Source organism: Watersipora subatra, chromosome 4 (assembly GCF_963576615.1).
Source record: "Watersipora subatra chromosome 4, tzWatSuba1.1, whole genome shotgun sequence".
Taxonomy (NCBI): domain Eukaryota; kingdom Metazoa; phylum Bryozoa; class Gymnolaemata; order Cheilostomatida; family Watersiporidae; genus Watersipora; species Watersipora subatra.
The window spans coordinates 43,268,300-43,289,961 of record NC_088711.1 but is presented as its reverse complement, the minus strand read 5'-3'; the positions used below and the strand labels follow the sequence as shown (position 1 = coordinate 43,289,961).

The 21,662-nt window shown below is 35.7% G+C and overlaps 4 protein-coding genes across 4 annotated transcripts in view; 1 reads left to right on the top strand and 3 right to left on the bottom strand.

The window, feature by feature from the left end:
• LOC137395170 (uncharacterized methyltransferase YdaC-like) overlaps positions 1 to 21,662 on the bottom strand; it is a 265,899-nt gene that overhangs the window by 195,631 nt on the left and 48,606 nt on the right. The window lies entirely within an intron of this gene.
• On the bottom strand, positions 322 to 3,977 carry LOC137392769 (small ribosomal subunit protein uS17-like). Its single transcript, XM_068079092.1, has 4 exons — positions 3,900 to 3,977; positions 3,397 to 3,522; positions 1,438 to 1,643; positions 322 to 490 (listed from the first exon to the last, which is right to left on the bottom strand). The coding sequence occupies exons 1-4, from the start codon at positions 3,909 to 3,911 to the stop codon at positions 367 to 369; spliced, it is 468 nt and encodes a 155-aa protein (XP_067935193.1). The 5' UTR covers positions 3,912 to 3,977; the 3' UTR covers positions 322 to 366.
• On the top strand, positions 3,993 to 8,812 carry LOC137392767 (uncharacterized). Its single transcript, XM_068079088.1, has 3 exons — positions 3,993 to 4,094; positions 7,999 to 8,113; positions 8,309 to 8,812. The coding sequence occupies exons 1-3, from the start codon at positions 4,062 to 4,064 to the stop codon at positions 8,428 to 8,430; spliced, it is 270 nt and encodes an 89-aa protein (XP_067935189.1). The 5' UTR covers positions 3,993 to 4,061; the 3' UTR covers positions 8,431 to 8,812.
• Positions 9,529 to 21,662, bottom strand: part of LOC137394276 (kinase non-catalytic C-lobe domain-containing protein 1-like) — a 53,429-nt gene continuing 41,295 nt past the window's right edge. The window contains 10 exon segments of the mRNA XM_068080995.1: positions 9,529 to 10,071; positions 10,707 to 10,915; positions 11,208 to 11,330; positions 11,503 to 11,727; positions 12,838 to 13,047; positions 15,040 to 15,195; positions 15,289 to 15,430; positions 17,940 to 18,050; positions 19,692 to 19,998; positions 20,931 to 21,048. Of these exon segments, the coding sequence (XP_067937096.1) occupies positions 9,834 to 10,071; positions 10,707 to 10,915; positions 11,208 to 11,330; positions 11,503 to 11,727; positions 12,838 to 13,047; positions 15,040 to 15,195; positions 15,289 to 15,430; positions 17,940 to 18,050; positions 19,692 to 19,998; positions 20,931 to 21,048 (1,839 nt within the window). The 3' untranslated portion in view covers positions 9,529 to 9,833.

Genomic DNA, 21,662 nt, shown 5'->3' with positions numbered 1-21,662 from the left:
ATTTTTTATTTCAACCTGCACCAAAAGAATTTAGATACAACAGCGACCGGTCTTTACAAATTTTGTCAAGTATAACACCATACAACAAAACTGCTAGGAGACCAATGATATCAAATAGGCTAGGAATTGAATGTAGCCATGGAAACATTGGGTGCCCTAGAAAATCTGCTGGTAGCTCTCATATAACTGCTTCAGCAACATGTTTAGTTTATGCTAAGTTGGTTCGTCTTGAATTTCACGATAAAGAGAATCTCAAACACTGATCATAACAGATGCCATACCATGAATGTTGTCACTATATAAAGTTGAAATGAAGACTAGCAATGTTGATGTAAACTTTATTGCCCACCAACAAGCCTATACAGATTAGAATTTTTTAAAGGACTTGGTAGACTTCGCTGACTTGGCAACCTTGATCACGTTAAACCTGACAGTCTTGCTCAGTGGGCGACACTCTCCAACAGTCACCACATCACCAACATTTACATCACTGCAAGCAGAGAGTCGGACAAGTGAATGCGGCACTGTGACAATCATGCATGTTGTTACACTATGCTAACTGCAGAAGGTGAAACGTTATTAACATTGCCTACGTAATAATGTTCCGTTATCAATATCGTCACAATTTTCAGACTAGGTAGTAACTATTAACATTATTTGGTCAAGGCCCACCATGATCCAAACAGCGCTTTCTATTGAAGGGTTTAGGTCATTATAGCAAAATACCTGAAGACTAAGTACAATAATTCTGAAAAAAGACCAACAAGACTCAGTGCCAAAAAAAAACCAACGCATCCATCAAAAGGGTATCAGAATCAATGTTTTTCCTTTTTCACATACATGGTGTCAATATCTACACGCATTGCCTGTAGATATTGACACCGAGCAAATGGTAGCTTCCACGACGAGAATCAACTATCAATATTTATTCATTATTACTGAGCTAATGGATTGTAGGAATGTTGACACTGACAATTTTACTATTGAAATGCATAACGGAAAGACCGATAAAATAACCTAGTCATTAACATAATTGGAGCACCAGAAACAAGAAATATGATTGACTACTTATTGATAATCCCTTAACATTATTTTACCCAGTAATACATTGATGCGCATCATCATTGGCATTCATAGGTTTCACTAACCAGCAGAAGACGCGTAAAAAGAACTTACAATGACACAATGTAAATTTCAATTTTTCCAGAAAAATAACATCTCCAAGACGCTGTAATCAAGCAAAATAATGTCACGATAAAGTAGTAGTCACAAGTGAATTATAACTATTAATTTAGAGAAACCTTTCAATGCTCGATTGTTATCTCCACATACAAAGGGTTCAATTATACTTGAAAAATACGAATTTGTGACAGATCTTGGAATGCAAGGCTTATACACTAGTTAGCAATGCTGGAACAAAGCAAGTCTGAAACTCACCGGAAACAGGGACTGATGTGTACAGACATGTTCTTATGCCTCTTCTCAAAACGTCTGTATTTCTTGACAAAATGGAGATAATCACGTCTAACGACAATGGTTCTTTGCATTTTCATTTTCTTCACAACTCCGGTTAGGATTCTACCTCGAATGTTTACTGGACCAGTGAATGGACACTTCTTGTCAATGTAAGTTCCATGAATAGCCTAAAACGATGAATGTTTAGTAATAATTGCTCCAGTGGCCAGATGATAATCCTAATTTGATGCCTAATTAATATAGTAACAACGAATTGTTCCATCACATAGAAATACAACCTATGTACCTGTGATTGGCTGAAACGTTTGATTTCCATGAACATCATATATGGTTTTCATTTAATTCTTGTATAAGGTGGTTCAATTCGAGATTCACTTTTGAATAACAACAGGTTTTAACATAAACAACTCTTTATATAGAAGCAAAGATATTATCACTTGTAATAGATATATGAAGGTCACAAGTGTAAACTGAAATAGACCATGAAACCTTTCAAACAATTCTTTATGTAATTAAATCTGTTGAAACCCAAGCTTTTTATATTGTTTGATCAAGTTACAAATCCAAATTATTTTTGTAATTATGTTTATAATAAACTGGTGTTTATGTGTAACACTGTTGCCTGGAGCAAAATCATAGCAATACAAAATTAAGTGTTATCATCTCTTGATGATCAAATTAGATAAAAACCATGCTCATGCTACTTCAAAAAGTGAGCCGGAAAATCACACCAGGTCATTTCTCACTAGGCAATCATTTTGTAAACACTGTCATTTAATAGTGTTGGTTGGCCTGTGTAGCAATCATGTCAATTGGAAATGTGGAATGTTCATCACAAGTTTGTACTAAACTTTAATGAATTGAGGTAAAGAAAGTTAATATATTTATTTTTTGGTTTCAACTAATAAGCTAATGTGAATTTCGTCTGAAGGCATCGGCTAGTGATTTCGGCGACAAAGGTATTAAACAGAGTTCTACAGAAACCCTAGTTATAAAAACTGACTTAATAACACATTGTTTATATCATTTCAATTATTAGAGTTACTACAAAAGTATTGACACCTGTCAATATCATGCACTACTGGTGATACCACAGCCTACTGAACGATTTAAGAATTATTCCATGAGGACATAACTCTTAATTGAAGTAAAGTTATACATCCTGTAACCATGTGTGCGAAGAAAATGTGTTGTGACCATTTTCAGAGTTCAGTCATCATACAGTTCAGTCATCATACGTAGTTGGTATTAAATTATTAAAATGGCAATTACTCTTTTAACTATGCTCAAGCTTTTCAACAAAAAATGGCTTCAGAGGTGATAAACTGTTCATCGGTCTAGCAAAAACCAAACATTTCGAACATTTTACATTAACTATTAATGCCCAATGAATTTGGTCAAGCCATTATGATAAAGGCATTGTAAAAAATATTTACAAGAAAACAATTCTGCAGTGGATCTACAATTGCATTTAGTGAATTTTGAACAAAAATGAATTTCAAACAAGCTCTACCAGCATAGAAGGTTTACAACAGCCAATATAATGGTGTAATCATCAGAAAATGTGTACAAAATATTTGAAACTTATTCGATCAAGTATATTAGATGCTTTGGTTGGGTAAACAAAAAGTTTATGCCATATGAAAACTAAACACAAATTTTTTTTCTGATGAAGTAATACTGACATACCCTACTTTACATGAAAATATTTGGCTGCAAGCTCTATTCCTAAACAAATAGATTAACTGTCGGCTTTTATGCTAGCCGAGTAAAATGCAAGCTTGCCACACCTAATTAGAGACATATGCATCTACTTGAATAGGTTGTAGTGTACATACATATGCCGCAACCCCTGCTTGTTATAACCTATTCCACAATTAAGTACAATTTTACGAACTTAACAGACCGGGCCTCACGTACCTCGCGGGGAGTTTTGAAGCCAAGTCCAATATTTTTATACCATCTTGGATTGGCTTTGTTCTTTGACATCAACAAGGACTTTTTGTTGAGGTTGACATTTCCTTGCTTTTGAAAAGCTCGCTCCACCTAAAAATCCAACGTTGTTCTAATGTTGGTCTAATATTTTGGAGATGAAAACAAATCAAAGAAACTCCTAGTCAGTCTGTTGCACAACCAAGATCATGATGAGTGAAAAAGCTTACTCCATCAGTTCACACCAACCATCATATGTACTACAGCATATTAAATACACCTTCTCGTAAGTCATCTAATAACTACAACTGTTTTTAATTTTTGATCGCAAGTCGAACTTTTATTAGCGTCGTAATATATACGCAGCTGATTATTAATGCCTATATAGCTAAAACTAAGCAATCACCCAAAATGCTGTTATGATAAAAACCTGCGTACGTTCGTATATGGAACCCAATAACTACAATAAGATAACAAACATAGCCACAAACCTGCTCAGCCATGGTTCGCGATTTTCATGAACCGAGTAAAAAGAACGGAAACGGAAATCGAAAGGATTTTGAACAAAACTCCAGAAGCTAACCCGCTGAACAACCAATGAACTTGTGTTTTACAGTTAGACGGCAAATGGCATAAGAGTATGTAATGTCAAGATGGCAGCGCCCATGAGAACAGCAGCTGTGCCGGTTGGTAACAACAAAAATAGTTTCAGAAATAGGCGCTTGGGGCAGATGAGCCGCCACAATTGTTAAAAAGCGAGTACCGATTAAAATATTTTGATCAATAGATTGTCCATGTCTTTTGCTCGTGTGTCAATATTTCCCAATTATGCGCTACACAACCAAACCAGTTTAATATCTGTAAAAGTAGATCAAATGTTGCTTAGCTAGTGTATACACTGGTACAATTTGCATCGAAATCACAACTTCTTTTTTAAATGTTCTGTACTTTGAATGCTAATTGCATTGAAGACCAATGATATCTGGAATACCTAAAAGATCGTTGCTTGATTTGTTACCTTATTTTATCTGCATTTAGTAACGGCTTAGTATTTTCAAATCTAAACTCACTGTTGTCTATTTTTTGTCGATATCATGTATTCTTGTAGTATAGCTACAAGAATACATGATATTCTTGTAGCTATACTGTAGCTTCATTTTCCTGAATTTGGGCCACCTTACATCAATATCTGCATACAGTGTACCTAGATTGTACAGTAGAGCGTACAGAGTAGAGCTGTTAGGTTTGTGCGTAGTCTAAATGGTCGTGACAGTATCACTGAAGTCCGTGAACGGTTAGGTCTTCCAATTCTATCAAGGTGGATGCAAAACCATAATGGTAGCTTTACTCACTAAAATCTTCCAAAATGAGAATTGACAGTGTTCTTCATCCAGTTATGATGAAATAATCAAAAACATATCTGAAACAATAGTAGTCTAACGTGCAACTAGTCGTGGGGAACTCACTTCAATATATGCAACCTCTAGTATACTTCACAATAGCTTTTCACCCAGAACTATGCATGACATAAGAGTACTACCAGAAACGGCATGATCACTAGACGGCTATGTGCTGTAACAATGTAATAAAACTGTGGCACACTGTTTTCTTCAGAGGAATTCTTCTTACACCCAGTGATCTAGAGTGTCCTATCGTGTCAGAGGTATTCAGAGGTAGCATCGCACTAGGCCGTATTAGTTTACATAACTGCGGTTTAAATGTTTTCTATAAATTTTAGTCATTTCATATAGAAAAGATTATTATTGTGATCGTATGATCATATTTGAATTAAACTTTCTACTTTGTTATGTTTGATTCTGTCACTTATTTGGTTTTAGATTAAAACTACTTTAAACTAGCTTTTAAGTTTAAACATTGTAATCTCTGAAGTTAGCTACAGGCAGGGTTGGAAAAACTTTATAAACCAGGTTTTTTTTGGTTTAAACCGGCTTTTATGGTTCAGACTAGTTTTTATGGTTTATATAATTTGATCAAGGTTTTCGCAATTTCAATTCTAACTAACATCACTTACTATACCTGCATAATTTAGTATTGAACATGCATATGTGGAATCATCTGTTGAAAATTGTACTGCGGGAGTTGTTATGAGAAGGAGAGAAAACATGGAAATTTCAGAATGAACCTTTAATCAAACATGAATAAAGAAATACATAGTAGAAATCTTATCACATAAAGGGTTTATATTACATACAGCTCTATGTATAAGTAGGAGTTTTAATCCCAGTGATTAATTGTGTGGTAGTGAAGAGCAGAGCATAACGATCTACAATTACTAAAATTAAAGTTCAAAATTTATAAATCCGTAAGGATAGTAGTAGATACAATATGTGACTGAATATGTACTTAAATATTTGAATGGACAAACCCAAATGTTGAGAATATTCGCTCAATGCTAGCACTAGAGTTGATTTTTCGAAACACAAAAAACTTGATAAACTGAATTCTAACAATTCAGCTACTTTGGCTAGTGCCCACTACATAAAATATTAGTTTGCATTCATAAAGCTTTTGCCCAAAAGAATTTTATGGTTTTAATTTCTAATTATAAGCAATCCTCTCTCACTTGCCAGACTTGAGGAAAATTTCATGCATTAATAGAGACAATGATGGGATTTGTATGTCACATGATTTTCATATTTCACGTTTTCATATGTAAAGGGATCATCATATCACTTGATAAAAGCAATTGAAAATGAAATTCACTAATTCAATGTGCTAGGATTTCATGTACACATTTATTCTAATGGGAAAAATTGTTTTGGATCTCGAACAACTCGGTTTTTGAGCAACCTTCTGGAACGGATTATGTTCGAGAACCGAGGTTCCACTGTAGTTGCAACTTGAGCTCTATCACCACCTTACTGCTACATGCTAAATGAACTTCCACAGCTGATAATCTTATAGCATTGCATTTCTACCACACAGGAACCACTAGGAGCTTAAAATATTATGTTTTTCTACATAAAAACAGAAAAAACTGGTTTTTTTCTGCTAGTTTAAATCGCTTAGTTTGAACCCTGAGTTTAAAGGTTGACTTGCAACAAAATTCACATTACAGCTATTTGGTATCAAAAGATTCACCATGTCTTACTCTGCTGTGTTGTAGGTGCAAAATGTGTGGAAATGTGATTACAAGCTCTTAAAAGCTCAAAAACGAAAAGCCGCCATAGATTGCAATCATTGCGATGACTATTGCAGCGAGTGCGATGCCTTTGGATATGCCAATTATAAACTACTAAACATAAAATTTATTAGCTCTTCTTTAAACCATATTCTATAAGCGTTATTTACTTCAAATTTAGGCAAAACTATTTTCATTTACGCTCACATAATTTTAGGCATTTAACAAAAGTTCAAAAAAATTTACTTCATGCGGTTGTTGAAAGTGTAATATTATAAAAGCAATATTTGTAATTTTAGTTTATTATTATTATTAGACATTGGGGTTGCTCATTGAATTCTATCAACGTACATGAGTATTCTCTTTTGGTAGCTAAATTTAAAATACAGAAAATCTGCTCCATGCCATCATTACCGTACTTTTTGAACTATTAGCCGCTACTTTTTTCTGACGATTTGAGCCATGTTGCCTATATAAAGGTACGGCTATTCTGCGGCTTTTTCTTTCATCGCTAGGGCGCATTAACCAGAATCTCCAGTAAGTGCAGTGAAAGAAAATACGAAACAATGCCCAACGATACTGTTCCGTTAGGCACTAGGTTAAAAAGCATCGGTTAATACGGAACAGCAAAGTTGCTGCCGCATTACAAAGCACCGTCCTGATTTCTCCGGCCTATACAAAGGTGCGGCTTATTTATTGTTTTATTATCGTTTTTGGAAAATAATGCAGATGCGGCTTATATAGGTGTGTGGTTTATAGTCCGAAAAGTACGGTATTTGTTTCTGTCTAGGCTAAGATATTTTACTCTCAGGTTGGTTGAGTTGATAACGCTAGGCCAAAACGATCTCATAAGATATTTGTAATTTTTTGACTTACATGGGGATATGATATTAGAACTGAAAATAGTTCTACAAAACATAGTAAGAAAATGAATCGATTTTAATTCTTATCATTAGTAGCAATTATTTATTGTTTGTCAAGAAAAATAGCTACTTTTTCTCATGAAAATAGAGCTTTATTGCAAGATTTGGGTTACTTACTTTGTCTATTTTTGCCCTATTCTTTGCAACGTTAGTTAGAGTTGCCTGTGGTAACTGATGGCAATACCATAAAAGAATAAAATCATGTAGTCTTTTCAGGCATATATAGCGATTAAATTGTGGTAGCTTGTATTGTGTTGCTATTTCATCTAACCAAGAAGTTTATTTGCAGTCAGTTTGACTCCACCAAAATCTGCCTACATTTCAATCCGATTGGACAGTATTCTAATGCATCAGAATCCATTTGTACCCAACTCTGATGCTGTTGAATATCATTAGCTACGCGCCTTCTCTTGTATAATCTTAGTTTACAACGTAAGCCCAAGAAGAGCTTGTCTATTAAAATAATACTTCAAAAGTGACTTAAGATGCCACCGAAGGACTTAAGCTTTACTTTGTTTATTACAGACCTTGAGGGTATTTAGAAATAGCCTCTTTTTCTGCCACACTCAACCTTTATGTCAGAAAGTCCAATCACAAGAGCCTCCTATTCCCTCAAAAGAAAAAGACACACTCACTAAAGGTAGGTTTGACATTCATGGTTGCGCTTTATTTTCTTTTAACTTTGTATATTTTAATCATTCAGAACTTTCTACACAATGCAAAAAAGATTGTCATTACATTGCTGCAACTAGCCAACTCCCATTGGTTGGTTGTCGGTTGTTTTATTTGATGAATGCTTATCGTAACTCATTTACTGGCTTTTGTATTTTGGTAGAGAAAGCTGAGGTGTACAACTGTAAAGAAACCCAATACTACAAGCATAACCCATTTACCTACTACGATTTTGAAGTCGAAATGAGGTCTGGAAGACTGCCTCAACCTTCAAGTTTAAATTAAGTTTTGCTTTGTTCGCCGCCTGTCAAATAAAACCCACTTCTGTGCCAAAAGTTGTATTTATTAATTTGGTAATTCTTCATTAGCTCTTCACCGTGTGATTCTGAAAGAAATACTTACACACTATCAAACTCTTTTGTAGAATTCTAATCACCAGATGTCAATAGATTTTTGCACACCACTGGTTAATCTTGCTATTGCTGGTATCTGTCTGGTGATTTTTCCACGATTAAAAGGCATTTTTTTTAAATGAACCGAAGCCATAAGACTGTTTATGGCTTTTGGTTTACAGAGTTTCAGATGTTTTCAGGTGTGTCTTCACATTTTTTTTAGGGTTGTCAACAGAAGCAGATTTACATTTTAAAATAAATGTTTTGAAACTTGATGCACAAAATCTTTCAATGGCATGTAAAGTAATAGAAAGGTTTTCGTGTTTCATTCGCAAGATATATTGTGAAATGTTGAAACGTTTTCAAGAATGCAAACTTCATTAATTTTCACATCATTCCCACCATCAGTAGACTTGATTTTGGATCATTACACAGGATCAGCAAGTATGATTGAGCTTAGACCTCCCTAATTCTCTGCAGCTTCTACCAAATCAATTGAAAGACTAATACTGGACATATTGTATGAGTTGAGTAGTCTACACCATAGTTATCTTCTCCAGGGAAGATAACTCTATGGTCTACACTAATCAGAATCGTATCGTGTTACATTTGTAATTAAATTTTGGGAAGATGGGACAACATTTAGGTATGTTCATAAAGAAAAATAACTGTTGATCTACAAAAGTAGAGTTGCAGTTTTAAAACCTCTTCTGTGGCGTAGCAGTAAAGGTGTCATTTAGGCGGATAAAGTACTTGCCAAATGTTGAATGTATCTGCTGAAAACTGTACATTCATTGCTATGAACATAGTAGCATGGTCAACCCATGAAAGAGAATGCAAGCATCAAGTGCATGGTCATGCAACTTGTCTATGTAACGGTCTAAATCATTATGTGATTGTATTCAAAACTGAAAGAAGCAATATAACAGAGATTTATCAACATCTTAAAAAAGGCATGATAGATTTATAGAGATGACGAGTCAAACCTGTTTTTACTCATACGAAAAATATCTTTATACAATTCACAAATAAATATCTTAACATATTGAATATCAAAAAAATAAATATATTGTAGGTGCAATCTAGAAGCTATAATTTCCCTGCCAACTAAAACTGATATGAAAAATAATACTCAAAATAACAACAATGAAAATTTGAGTATTTGAAAGCATCTGCGCTGGACGAATAAACAGTAAAGCCAGGATTAAAAACTTAAAAAGCTCAATACAATTTTTAATAACAAAACTTGTAGAGTAAACCAATTCAGACAATAAATATGCAAATATTTTTGTAAAATTAATTTTTATTGCCAAAATTTCCTTTCACTAGTTTCACTATACTAGACCACCGTGAAGAGTTGCCCGCCCGAGCCATGCTCATCTCTGAACCTGAAGACATTGTTAAACTCTCTAAGTTATGCGTGTTCATCTCTGTCTGCCGGTTCTTTAGAAACTCGCCTAGTTCAGCATTGTCATGAAACAGGTAGGAATAGCGCTTGCAGAGTCGGATGAGGTCAATCAGCTGGGCAAGTGATCTGAAAACAAAGTTATTGACTCATTTTACTAGAAAATGACCGCAGTACCTTAGACACCCCTTCAACGTTTACCTATCAGGGATGTTAGGTTATATGAAGGAACATAGTCGAAATTAACGATATACAAAAATTTATAGCCTAATCTGTTTAAAGATCTTCCAAGATCCCTTTGACCATTCATATAAAAAAAAATTAAACACCAACTTTTTAATTCAGCTGTAGTATAACTGTAATATTACTGATTTGTTTCGAAAAAAAATTTTATCCCCCACACTTGATTTAGGGTCCAATATGGTAATTTTACAATAAGTTAGAGGAAGTGCAGGCCTTCAATATCAATTTCTCACCCAAGTGTGGCAAGTGAGAAAACGATATTTTTACAACTATGGGACTCTCATAAGTCCAATCGAATTTGAGAACTTTCAGCGACTTTACACTACACTATATGGAACTTCTTACATAATACAAAACAAACCTCACATAAATTTTTTTTGGCAAGTGGAATTTGCATAAAAGGTTTGCATTACTTAAATTATTCTGGCAGTGCTATTGGCTAAGAAAAAACAACAAGTCCCAACACGAAGAGGAAGGCTTCCCACAATCATGCAACTAAAACAAGCCAGTCTCACACAAACCTGAGTTTAGGCCAGCGGAACATCCCATTAGCCAAAGTGAAACCTCCCTGTTCCAACTGCTGAACATGCAGAGCAAAGAGGAAGATGCAGGGAATTGTGGGAAGTTCCTGGTTAGTCTCTGGTGCAAGGATGGCGCGTGAGTCAGTTTTGAGAAGCATCTTCAGGTCATCAAGTTCCTGCAGCAGTTTGGAGGGTACTTCTTTCCAAGCCTGTGAGTAAGAGAAAACCAACTACACTCGTCCATTTGATGATGAATAGTAATGAGGTATCTGTTAGCCTTGGTTCTGTATCTAAGAACTAATTCCATAGAATGAGAATCATATTCTGATAAACTTCCAAAGACGTATTTTTATGTTCAGGACATTTCAATACTCAAATAATAAAATTACATGTTAGGCTCTCTTAAGATGAATAATTCTACAAACATCTTGGCTTATCAATAAGAGTGAATTACAGTTAAAGCAGAAGGTGTTGAACTGATGATAATTAGTAGAAACCCACAGCGATGAGTCGTATAAGGGGGTGGTCAAGGCCATCCTTTATTGCCATAGCTGTAGCATAGTTCCTCAGCTCCTTACATATTTTAGCTACTTGAAGGAACTTGTGAACAAGTGCCGTCTGCGACTGCAAAGAATAAAATCCAAGTCTACATCGTATTTCAGCTATTGTGAGAGAAACCAAAACATTTCTAGAAAAAAACTTTACATAATCTGATCTATGCATGAATACAAGTTTAGTAGTTAAAGTTTAGTCTAGTAATAAAAGTACAATATGGACAAATCATCTGATGACTCACCTTAATGCTGCTGCAGCTGATGACTTCAGCTGTCACCCAGTGAGCCACCTGCTTCGAGTGTCGGATCATTGCTTGTAAAGCACTGAATTGTACGTAATCACTGTAAAATAGAGGCTTCTTTTCTTCTTGCCGTATGGTATCAGCTGTGCCTGAAGCCATGGAGGCGCTGATGCCTTGAGCAAGTGTGTTCATGAAGTTCACCGGATGAATGTCAGCGAAACATGTCTAGAATAACACATCCTCTATATTCCTAAATATTCTATATCTACTGTATATTTTTGTACACTAAATGTCTTATAGACTGCATCAACTTTGTAGATCTATAAACTAGAACTTATAGACTCTTATAGACTCAAATCAACTACATTATATCTCTTTATAAACTAGAGTTATTATAGACTCTATATCAATTACATCTCTCTATAAACTAGAGTTATTATAGACTCTCTATATCAACTATATCTCTCTATAAACTAGAGTTCTTATAGACTCTCTACATCAACAATATCTCTCTAAAAACTAGAGTTTTTATAGACTCTATATTAACTATATCTCTCTATAAACTAGAGTTCTTATAGACTCTCTATATTAACCATATCTCTCTATAAACTAGAGTTAGTATAGACTCTCTATATCAACTATATCTCTCTATGAACTAGAGTTATTATAAACTCTATATCAACTATATCTCTCTATAAACTAGAGTTATTATAGACTTTCTATATCAACCATATCTCTCTAGAAATTAGAGTTATTATAGACTCTATATCAACTATATTTCTCTATAAACTAGAGTTCTTATAGACTTTCTATATCAACCATATCTCTCTATAAACTAGAGTTATTATAGACTGCTTATATCAACTATATCTCTCTATAAACTAGAGTTCTTATAGACTCTCTATATTAACCATATCTCTCTATAAACTAGAGTTAGTATAGACTCTCTATATCAACTATATCTCTCTATGAACTAGAGTTATTATAAACTCTATATCAACTATATCTCTCTATAAACTAGAGTTATTATAGACTTTCTATATCAACCATATCTCTCTAGAAATTAGAGTTATTATAGACTCTATATCAACTATATTTCTCTATAAACTAGAGTTCTTATAGACTTTCTATATCAACCATATCTCTCTATAAACTAGAGTTATTATAGACTGCTTATATCAACTATATCTCTCTATAAACTAGAGTTCTTATAGACTCTCTATATCAACTATGTCTCTCTACAAGCTAGAGTTCTTATAGACTCTCTATATCAACTATATCTCCCTATAAACTAGAGTTTTTTTTCAGAATCTTGTGTATACAGACTATAGTTACCTGGTCAGCCAGAGTCAGCTGCTCCGCTATTTCACTGGAACTAAAGTCCATGATAGAGATGCCATCAATGCCATGAGTTTTGGATAGTGGCAGTTCTTTGCCCGATTTTTTAGACTTTCCATTGAGCAAGGAAATACCTTCAGCAGTCTTTAGATACTGCACGCTGTTTTTTCCACTACCGGCAGTCAACACAGTTTTTGCAGCATTCCACTAAAAGGATCATCATTGAACAGTATTTTACAGCAAGATTCAGCCCCCATTTGTTTCTATAATGAATCAGATGGGTATAAAAGCCGCACCACCTCATAGCGCTGCATTATGTTGGCAAATAGACTCATACCGAAGATGTTTCAATTGTTAATTTGTACTAAAGCTAGTTCACAGACAATAGCAAAGCTAGACAAAGCAGCTTTTTATATACCCGCTCCATATATCAACTTCCTATAGATTCTGAGGTCATATACTGAGAGTTTGCTTAAACTTAAGAGCTAATTTTTTATATTCATTTCAGAAAGATGATCAAAAAATGACATAAGCACTTCACTAAAAATCATTTACATATATGCATCTGAATATCTTTTCATCATCCTTGTTATGATTATTATCCTTGTTATCATCCTTGTTAGGTTCAGCACCTGCCACAAGCGATTGGGAAAATATTTAGCTACACAGTCTAGCCAGTTACAATATAAGTCACTAACATTTTACAATGTTTAACAAATTAGCAATGCAAAATCATTAACAGAAAACAGTGAATGAAGCGAATCTATCGCAGTTACAAAACTAGGAGTTGTCAGCTACTTTAGTGAAATTGGGCAGCCAACTCCAAGCTCAAGCACAACAAACGGTTGTAACTGGGTGTTGAAAGCGAAACAGCACCACTAAACTTAACATGGGCAGCAAATAATAAAACATCACGTGACATACTTTACTCTCCTCGGCCCAATCATCAAGCTCCGTGCGACGCAGAAATGTATTGGACCGCCGTAAGACACCCTACGGCAAGTAGAGGTTTTGGATCAATCAATATTGTCGATAGGACGACCAGCCGTATAACAGCAGTTAATTGACTTTCACCTGCTGGCTCGCAGGTACTGATAGAATCTAATTTATATACAGATTAAATGAGCAAAGTCTGACATATACTGTCACTTATAGCAAGTGAGCAGTGCAGAGTCTGACACCCACAGAGATTGACACTTGCCGAGTTGGACACCAACAGAGAATGACATTACAAAGACTGATACATATAGGGTCTGACAAGTACAGAGAAAAACACATACAGGGTCTGACAACTACAGAGAAGGACATCTAAAAGATCTAACAATTACAGAGGTGTACAATCAAAGAAGCCTACACATAAATTAGGTAGTCAATGTGTACAAAGAATTTGAAACAGTCTAGAATTGCAACAGCAAACAGATTGCCAATTATATGAGAACATGACAAGAAATAGTGCTCTCACCACAAGGGTTTGTAGCATGAGCTCCAACTCTGTCATACGAGCATTGTCAACAGCCCATAATTATAGAAAGGCAGCTGTCGATAAACAAGGCTATGATATAAACCCTTTAAATGTTCCAAACAAACCTGACATTTTTAATTTCACTCAAAACTATTGCAAAACTTCAATCAACTTCCTGCGTATGATGAAAGATAGGGATTTTGGATGTGAAAAAGTGACATGAATGTCTAATAAGGTGACACTCTCACTGGGCTACAATGGTAAAATATAGGAAGCAGCTTTCTGTGAAGCATAACAACATTGACCTTGCGATCCTCAAATGTTAGCTCTATGAGCATATCATTCATAGAATTGGCTGCTTATATAAAAATAGCTGACAGAATGAGGATATGCACCATATAATGGCAAACAACAAACTAGTGAAATCACTACATTAGAGTAGATTTGTAAGAAGAGTTTTGAGAAATTTCTGAAAACAATCATCGCAATAATCTTAGACTGATAATTCTGCTAGACAAATATTAAGTAACTTAGCAGAGAGCTTGCGTGCGTCTAAGAAGGAAATAATCTGAAAACCTCTTAAGTATCAGTGACAACTGATACTTAGAAATCAGAACTTACTCACTTTGGAACTGATACAGAAGGAGTCTCAGCAATTGGACATGCTTTAACGAATGTGCCTAAACGGAGTCGTAACTACGAAAGTCTAAGATTGCCATGAGTTAACCCATTGCTACCTTTTTAGCTTGAGATCCTCCATCGTCTTCCAAATAAGGAAGGGTATCATTGCTGGGAAGAGGGTTAACGAATACCGAGTTTTTACTTTTGTCATTCTCATAATCGTCAATGAGTTTCAGCAGGGGCCCGCACTCAGCCTGGTCTTCTTGTAACACCTACAATAACAATGTCAGAGTTATCCCAACCTGCTATAGAGAAACCTGACAAAACTTCACTGGATGTACACACACACACACAGAATAACCAACCTCGTCTTGAAGGAAGTTGACGAGCGTCACAACTACATTGGGAGAAAAGAGAAAATCCACGCTGTAATAGCAGTTGACCCAAAACGTGAGAAGGTCGAGAGAACGTGACATCACTTTTGTTCGGGTTGCGCACGGCTGCAATCTGGTAAAATATGAGCAGTAGTAACTAGTAAGCTGCCATATAGTACTGCTACTGCATTTTCATACTAGTGTAATATGTAAATACATGTATAAATAAAGTATAAATAAATATAATATAAAACATACATGAAAAGGCTTATTATGGTTAAAGTGCTGTATTGCACGGGCTTTCCACAGCAAATGCCGGTATGTACGCCGTATTACAACCAGGCGAGAGCTTTTTATAAGCATACTCTTGGCACATGCTTCCTGTAGTCATAATACTGACATGATTTTTATAATGACTTCGGTATGACTCTGGGTGGCCTAAAGGCGTGGTCACACGAGCACCGAACCGACGTAGGATCGGTTCGGAAGCTGGTTCGGTTCGTGGCACATGTCACACGGCATCCGAAGTCACTTCGATTCCTAGATACCATACGTATAGAGACAGGACACTGTTTCATTAGTAGTTCTCATGTATTTGAGTTAAATATTTCTATTGTAAACAAAAAACTTTGAGGAACAATTATAAATTATAATTACACAGCAGATTTATCAGAAGATCGTTCAGCTGCTCAAAATAAATCACTTGATACAAAGATTTTGCCAACCCTTTCCATCAACATAATTATATTTTTTATTAACATATGAATGTTTTTTATGCTGAGTACATAACAAACAAAAAGAGTCTTTATCATAGTACTGTGGTTTTACATAAATAAATCAGTCAACGATACTTCATCAGGATGAATATGACACATTACTTATATTCTACACGAAAGAAAAGCACAACTATTCTCTTACATTTATGCAAAACTTAAGTGCAACATCTTACATTTATGCAACACAATCACAAGTCCGGGTGAACCTTGTCGTAAATTGCTTCATGTTGTTTATTTAACGAAGTAAAAGTATCGTCCCATTTCTTTTTTAACTTTGCTCACACGCACGTAAGGAGAAATGTGACGCGTGCTCGCTAGAATTCTAGAACTTTAACCAGCCAATAAGAGCAAGGGTTCGGCCACGAAATTTCGAGCAGGACCGAAATGGTTCGTTTCGGCCAGAAATGTCTTCGGCCGAACTTTTTACAGCTGAGAGCGACGTCGTTTTGCGTCATTTAGTTCGGTTCGGCGCTCGTGTGACCACCCCTTAAGAGTTCATTTGCCGTGACAAGACAATGCTATGGAGTTGTATGACCTTTGTACCCATTTAACTGACTCCTGGGATAAATCTGGGCTGAATATTGTTGTGAGATGCTGCCCAATAATGTTCTTTTGATTGGAATGCTGCAAAAACTGTGTTGACTGCCGGTAGTGGAAAGAACAGCGTGCAGTATCTAAAAACTGCTGAAGGCATTTCCTTGCTCAACGGGAAGTCTAGAAAAATCTGGCAAGGAACTGTCACTATCCACAACTCATGGTATTGATGGTATCTCCATCATGGACTTTAGTTCATGTGAAATAGCTGAGCAGCTGACCCAGGCCGACCATGTTACTATAAGTTGTATACACAATATTCTGAAAAAAAACTCTAGTTTATAGGGAGATATAGTTGATATAGAGAGTATATAATATCTCTAGTTTATAAAGAGATATAGTTGATATAGTCTGTAAGAACTCTAGTTTATAGAGAGATATAGTTGATATAGAGAATCTATAATAACTCTAGTTTATAGAGAGATATGGTTTATATAGAGAGTCTGTAAGAACTCTAGTTTATAGAGATATATAGTTGATATAGAGAGTATATAATAACTCTAGTTTATATAGAGATATAGTTTATATAGAGAATCTGTAAGAACTCTAGTTTATAAAAAAATATAGTTGATATAGAAAGTCTATAATAACTCTAGTTTATAGAGAGATATAGTTGATATAGAGAGTATATAAAAACTCTAGTTTATAAAGAGATATGATTGATATAGAGAGTCTACAAGAACTCTAGTTTATAGAGAGATATAGAGAGTATATAATAACTCTAGTTTATAGAGAGATATAGTTGATATAGAAAGTCTGTAAGAACTCTAGTTTATAGAGATATATAGTTGATATAGAGAGTCTATAATAACTCTAGTTTATAGAGAGATATGGTTGATATAGTGAGTCTATAATAACTCTAGTTTATAGAGATATATAGTTGATATAGAGAGTCAATAAGAACTCTAGTTTATAGAGAGATATAGTTGATATAGAGAGTCTATAATAACTCTAGTTTATAGAGAGATATAGTTGATATAGAGAATCTATAATAACTCTAATTTATAGAGAGATATAGCTAATTTAGCTAATATAGCTGACCATGTTACTATAGTTTGTATACATAGTAGTAGTAGATACCATCCAAGGTCAAAGAAGTAAAGTAACAAGGTACTGCATTCATAGTAATGGTTGGGACATGACGAGGTACTAATAGATGACATTCATAGTTACAGCTCTGCTATGACACAGTATTAGTACCTGCTATCCATAGTCGCAGTGCCTACAAGGTAGTAGTAGATATTATTCACATATAAAAACTGATATACTCACTCTTTGGCTGAGTTGTACTTCTCAGCAATGAATGCCATGATGTCAAAGGCTGAGAGGAAATATCGGTAGGAATGAAAGAAGTTAAGAATGTAACCATCCTCCAAGGAGCCGCTAAAAGACAGCAGCTAGAATTTACCAGTTTAACCGCAATAGTTTCCTTGGAATGTACTAATTACCTTGCAACGTAGATAGGCTACGGACTTGCATAATCGGAAATATATGTAGTTATAGATGCACATATAAGTATATACGTACACATTAACTAACATATCAACTTTTAACAGATGACTTGAAATTTTAGCAAAATATTTTACTCAACACCGAAAGCCATTTCTAGCATACGACCTTTGACATTTCCCAAAGCATCGCAATGTCATAAGTTAAAGCAACGAGACTGGCAAAATTTGAAAATAAACCTGAGGAAATACATGTATATAAGCTAACGTTAAATTTAGCTAGCCTAAGCTCCTAAGCTGGAGTAAATTAGTCTGTGTACTTCTACCACTACCTTAACCTCAGAACCTAAAGCTATACCGGGCCTCCCTCATCCGTTCAAATGTCTCCGAAATGTGAGAGGAATCCCTCAAAGATTGAGTATGATGTCTACTCAGCTTACTGCAACTTGCACAGCTTACTTGCTGTGCGCGTTTTTAAGAACATTGTCACACAAACATTAGCTTTGTGATTTTGGCTGAACATGTCGGAGCACAGTGACGAGGTAACCTCGAAAACTAGAGACATGCCCAGCTCTCTGCAGCTCTATGCAGAGCTCTCTGCATGCATGCCCAGAGGCTCAGCTCCGCGGAGACCCAGCTCTCTGCAGAGCTGGACATGTCCAGCTGCAGAGAGCTGGGCATTCAAGGTTGGATGTCAATCCTGTCACCACCAGTTACCTTTTTATGAGAATTGAACCCCCAACCTGATGTTTACAGGTTGGCGCTCTAGACCACTAGACCACGGTTGCTCCCATCATTGCAATACAATAACAATAACTATTTTTATTGATTACAATTTAATTAACTTAAATTTTTAAATTTAATTTTTCATATAGTCTTACATAAAGTATTTGTTTGAATGCTGACCATAATTTTATGCCGAGTTTATTAAAAAGATACCATAGGTTTTAGAGGTGTGAAATGAAAGTAAATGAATTACAAAAATATGTTCTTGTATCTATTGTGAATATATACAAGAACAAATATACTTATAAGAATATTTAACATACAAAGCAGAGCTTTGAACTTCATAGATTGAGGTTTGACATGAGCTACTGAAGGCCTTTTCTCTATACTGCATTTATAGCAATTGTAGTAAAACTGATACCATTTCAAAACATACACTGAAAAAGAATTTCTTGTGGTTTGTTTTGCCTATGTGTGTAGTTTGATTATGATATAGTTTTATTAAAATAGTTGTTGCCAAATTTGAACGGATTTTTCTTTGTCTGTTAAAAGCTGGCAAAGGTTTGATGAGTAAATAAGAGAACGTTTGTAACTTTTGATAGAATCGCATGATTGATTGAAATCAGAGTGCTCCAATACGTTGAGATTGTTGTCAACAGGAAAATGGTAAAATCTCAATTATTGAAAATATCGCAAAGAGGTTCACCTTGACAGACCACATCAGATGCATGAACTACTCCTTATGAGACCAGGTTACAATTTCCCAAAAAGGAGACAACTTCTAAATTACACCCGACAAATATTTTGTCACTTGGATATTTTAGAAAATTTAGATTCATGAAGCACTCACACTGCATAGAGGTATGATAGGAGACCAAAGGGCTCTCCAGCATAAAGCACCTCCTTCTCCATGTTTGTTTTAGGATCTGTCTGTTTCTGAAAATTTAGCCTTGGATTCTCTTTGGTGTCAATAACGAGGAGAGGTCTACTTGGTTTGGTGAAAGAGAAAAGACAAGCGACATCGATGGAGAACTGTTCGGCTAGCAACACTTCGAGTTGAAGTCGAGCGTGAACGAGAGAGTCCAGTTGTGAAACAGCCTCCGCATACTCGGCATGTACTGATGGTAGCACTCCCTTGTGCTCTGTTGCGCCTGCTCCTGTAAAGCACACTTGAGAGATCAGCAATACACACATCTTCTCACATTAACAAGGTTTCAGCTACACCGTAAAACCAGCTCACGACCGAGTCTACAGCTCTCAGGCCTTTTACAGGTATATATACATCATGTCTGATTCTTTCAATTTATTTTTAATGGTCTAAATGAGATCAGCAATTTTAGTTTTCAATTCATGATACAGAAACTAAACCTGGTTTTTTGTGATATCCTCATGGGTGAAATATGTTAATGTGTGAAACATAACCAGTACACATAATGAGCTAGTCCATTTTTAACAGATCAGGTCAAGTCTGGTTTTAACAAAAAATGTGTTATGTCACTTCTCTTCTTTAATGTAGCGAGTTTTGTTATATATTTTCTGTAAAACCAACCTTTACCAATGGGATTATTCAATTTGTTTAGTCTGAGTTTTTACCAATTACTGTTAAAATCTTTTCATCTTTGCATATGTTTTACTTGTTCTCATACAAAGCTGTAATAGTCATGTGGCTGAAAAGAAATAAGGCACATAGTGTCAGTCTGACTCCATTATAGAATGTTATTTGTTTCACCCTGTAAAATAAAATATCATGAACTTTGAGGGCTGTGGAGGGCATGCTATATTTATTTTAGGAGCACACTCTCAAACGGTGCTTGTGTTTGTTGTTACAGTTTTGTTCCATAATACATATTTAAATAGTCACTCAATCAAATTGTAAAAGATTTCATCAGAATGTACAGATATTTCTTCATCCTTTAAAATTTGGTTGGCTGTTTAAAGTGATCTGGTTGCCAGGATGTTTCAAGATAAAAATTCACAAAACTTGATCGCAGTTAAAACGCACATGAAGTTTATATATGAACTTAAATACGTTCATAAGAGCAGGCCTCTACTTTAGGATCATACCCCTTGCTCTCCCATAGAATCTCACCTTTTGTTTGAAACTTCTTTATATATTTGGCCGCCTTGCTGCGTCTCTTGCTATTCACAGAGATCTGCTGCGTAATGTCAGCTATCTTTTTCTTCACTCCATCCACAGATTTATTTTCCTGCATAATTAAAGCAGTAACTTTCTATACTTTTACAGCAAGTCGACAGTGACATGGGCTCTAGGCAGTGACAAGGGCATTAGACAGTGACACGGGCCCTAGACAGTGACACAGGCCCTAGACAGTGACACGAGCCCTAGACAGTGACACGGGCCCTAGACAGAGACACGAGCCCTAGACAGTGACATAGGCCCTAGACAGTGACACGAGCCCTAGACAGTGACATAGGCCCTAGACAGTGACACGGGTCCTAGACAGTGACATGGGCTGTAGACAGTGACAAGGGCATTAGACAGTGACAAGGGCATTAGACAGTGACATGGGCCCTAAACAGTGACACGGGCCCTAGACAGTGACACGAGCCCTAGACAGTGACACAGGCCCTAGGCAGTGACTTGGGCTCTAAATAGTGACTTGGGCTCTAAATAGTGACATGGGCCCTAGGCAGTGACATAGGCCCTAGACAGTGACACGAGCCCTAGACAGTGACACAGGCCCTAGGGAGTGACTTGGGCTCTAAATAGTGACTTGGGCTCTAAATAGTGACATGGGCCCTAGACAGTGACATGGGCCCTAGACAGTGACTTGGGCTCTAAATAGTGACATAGGTTATG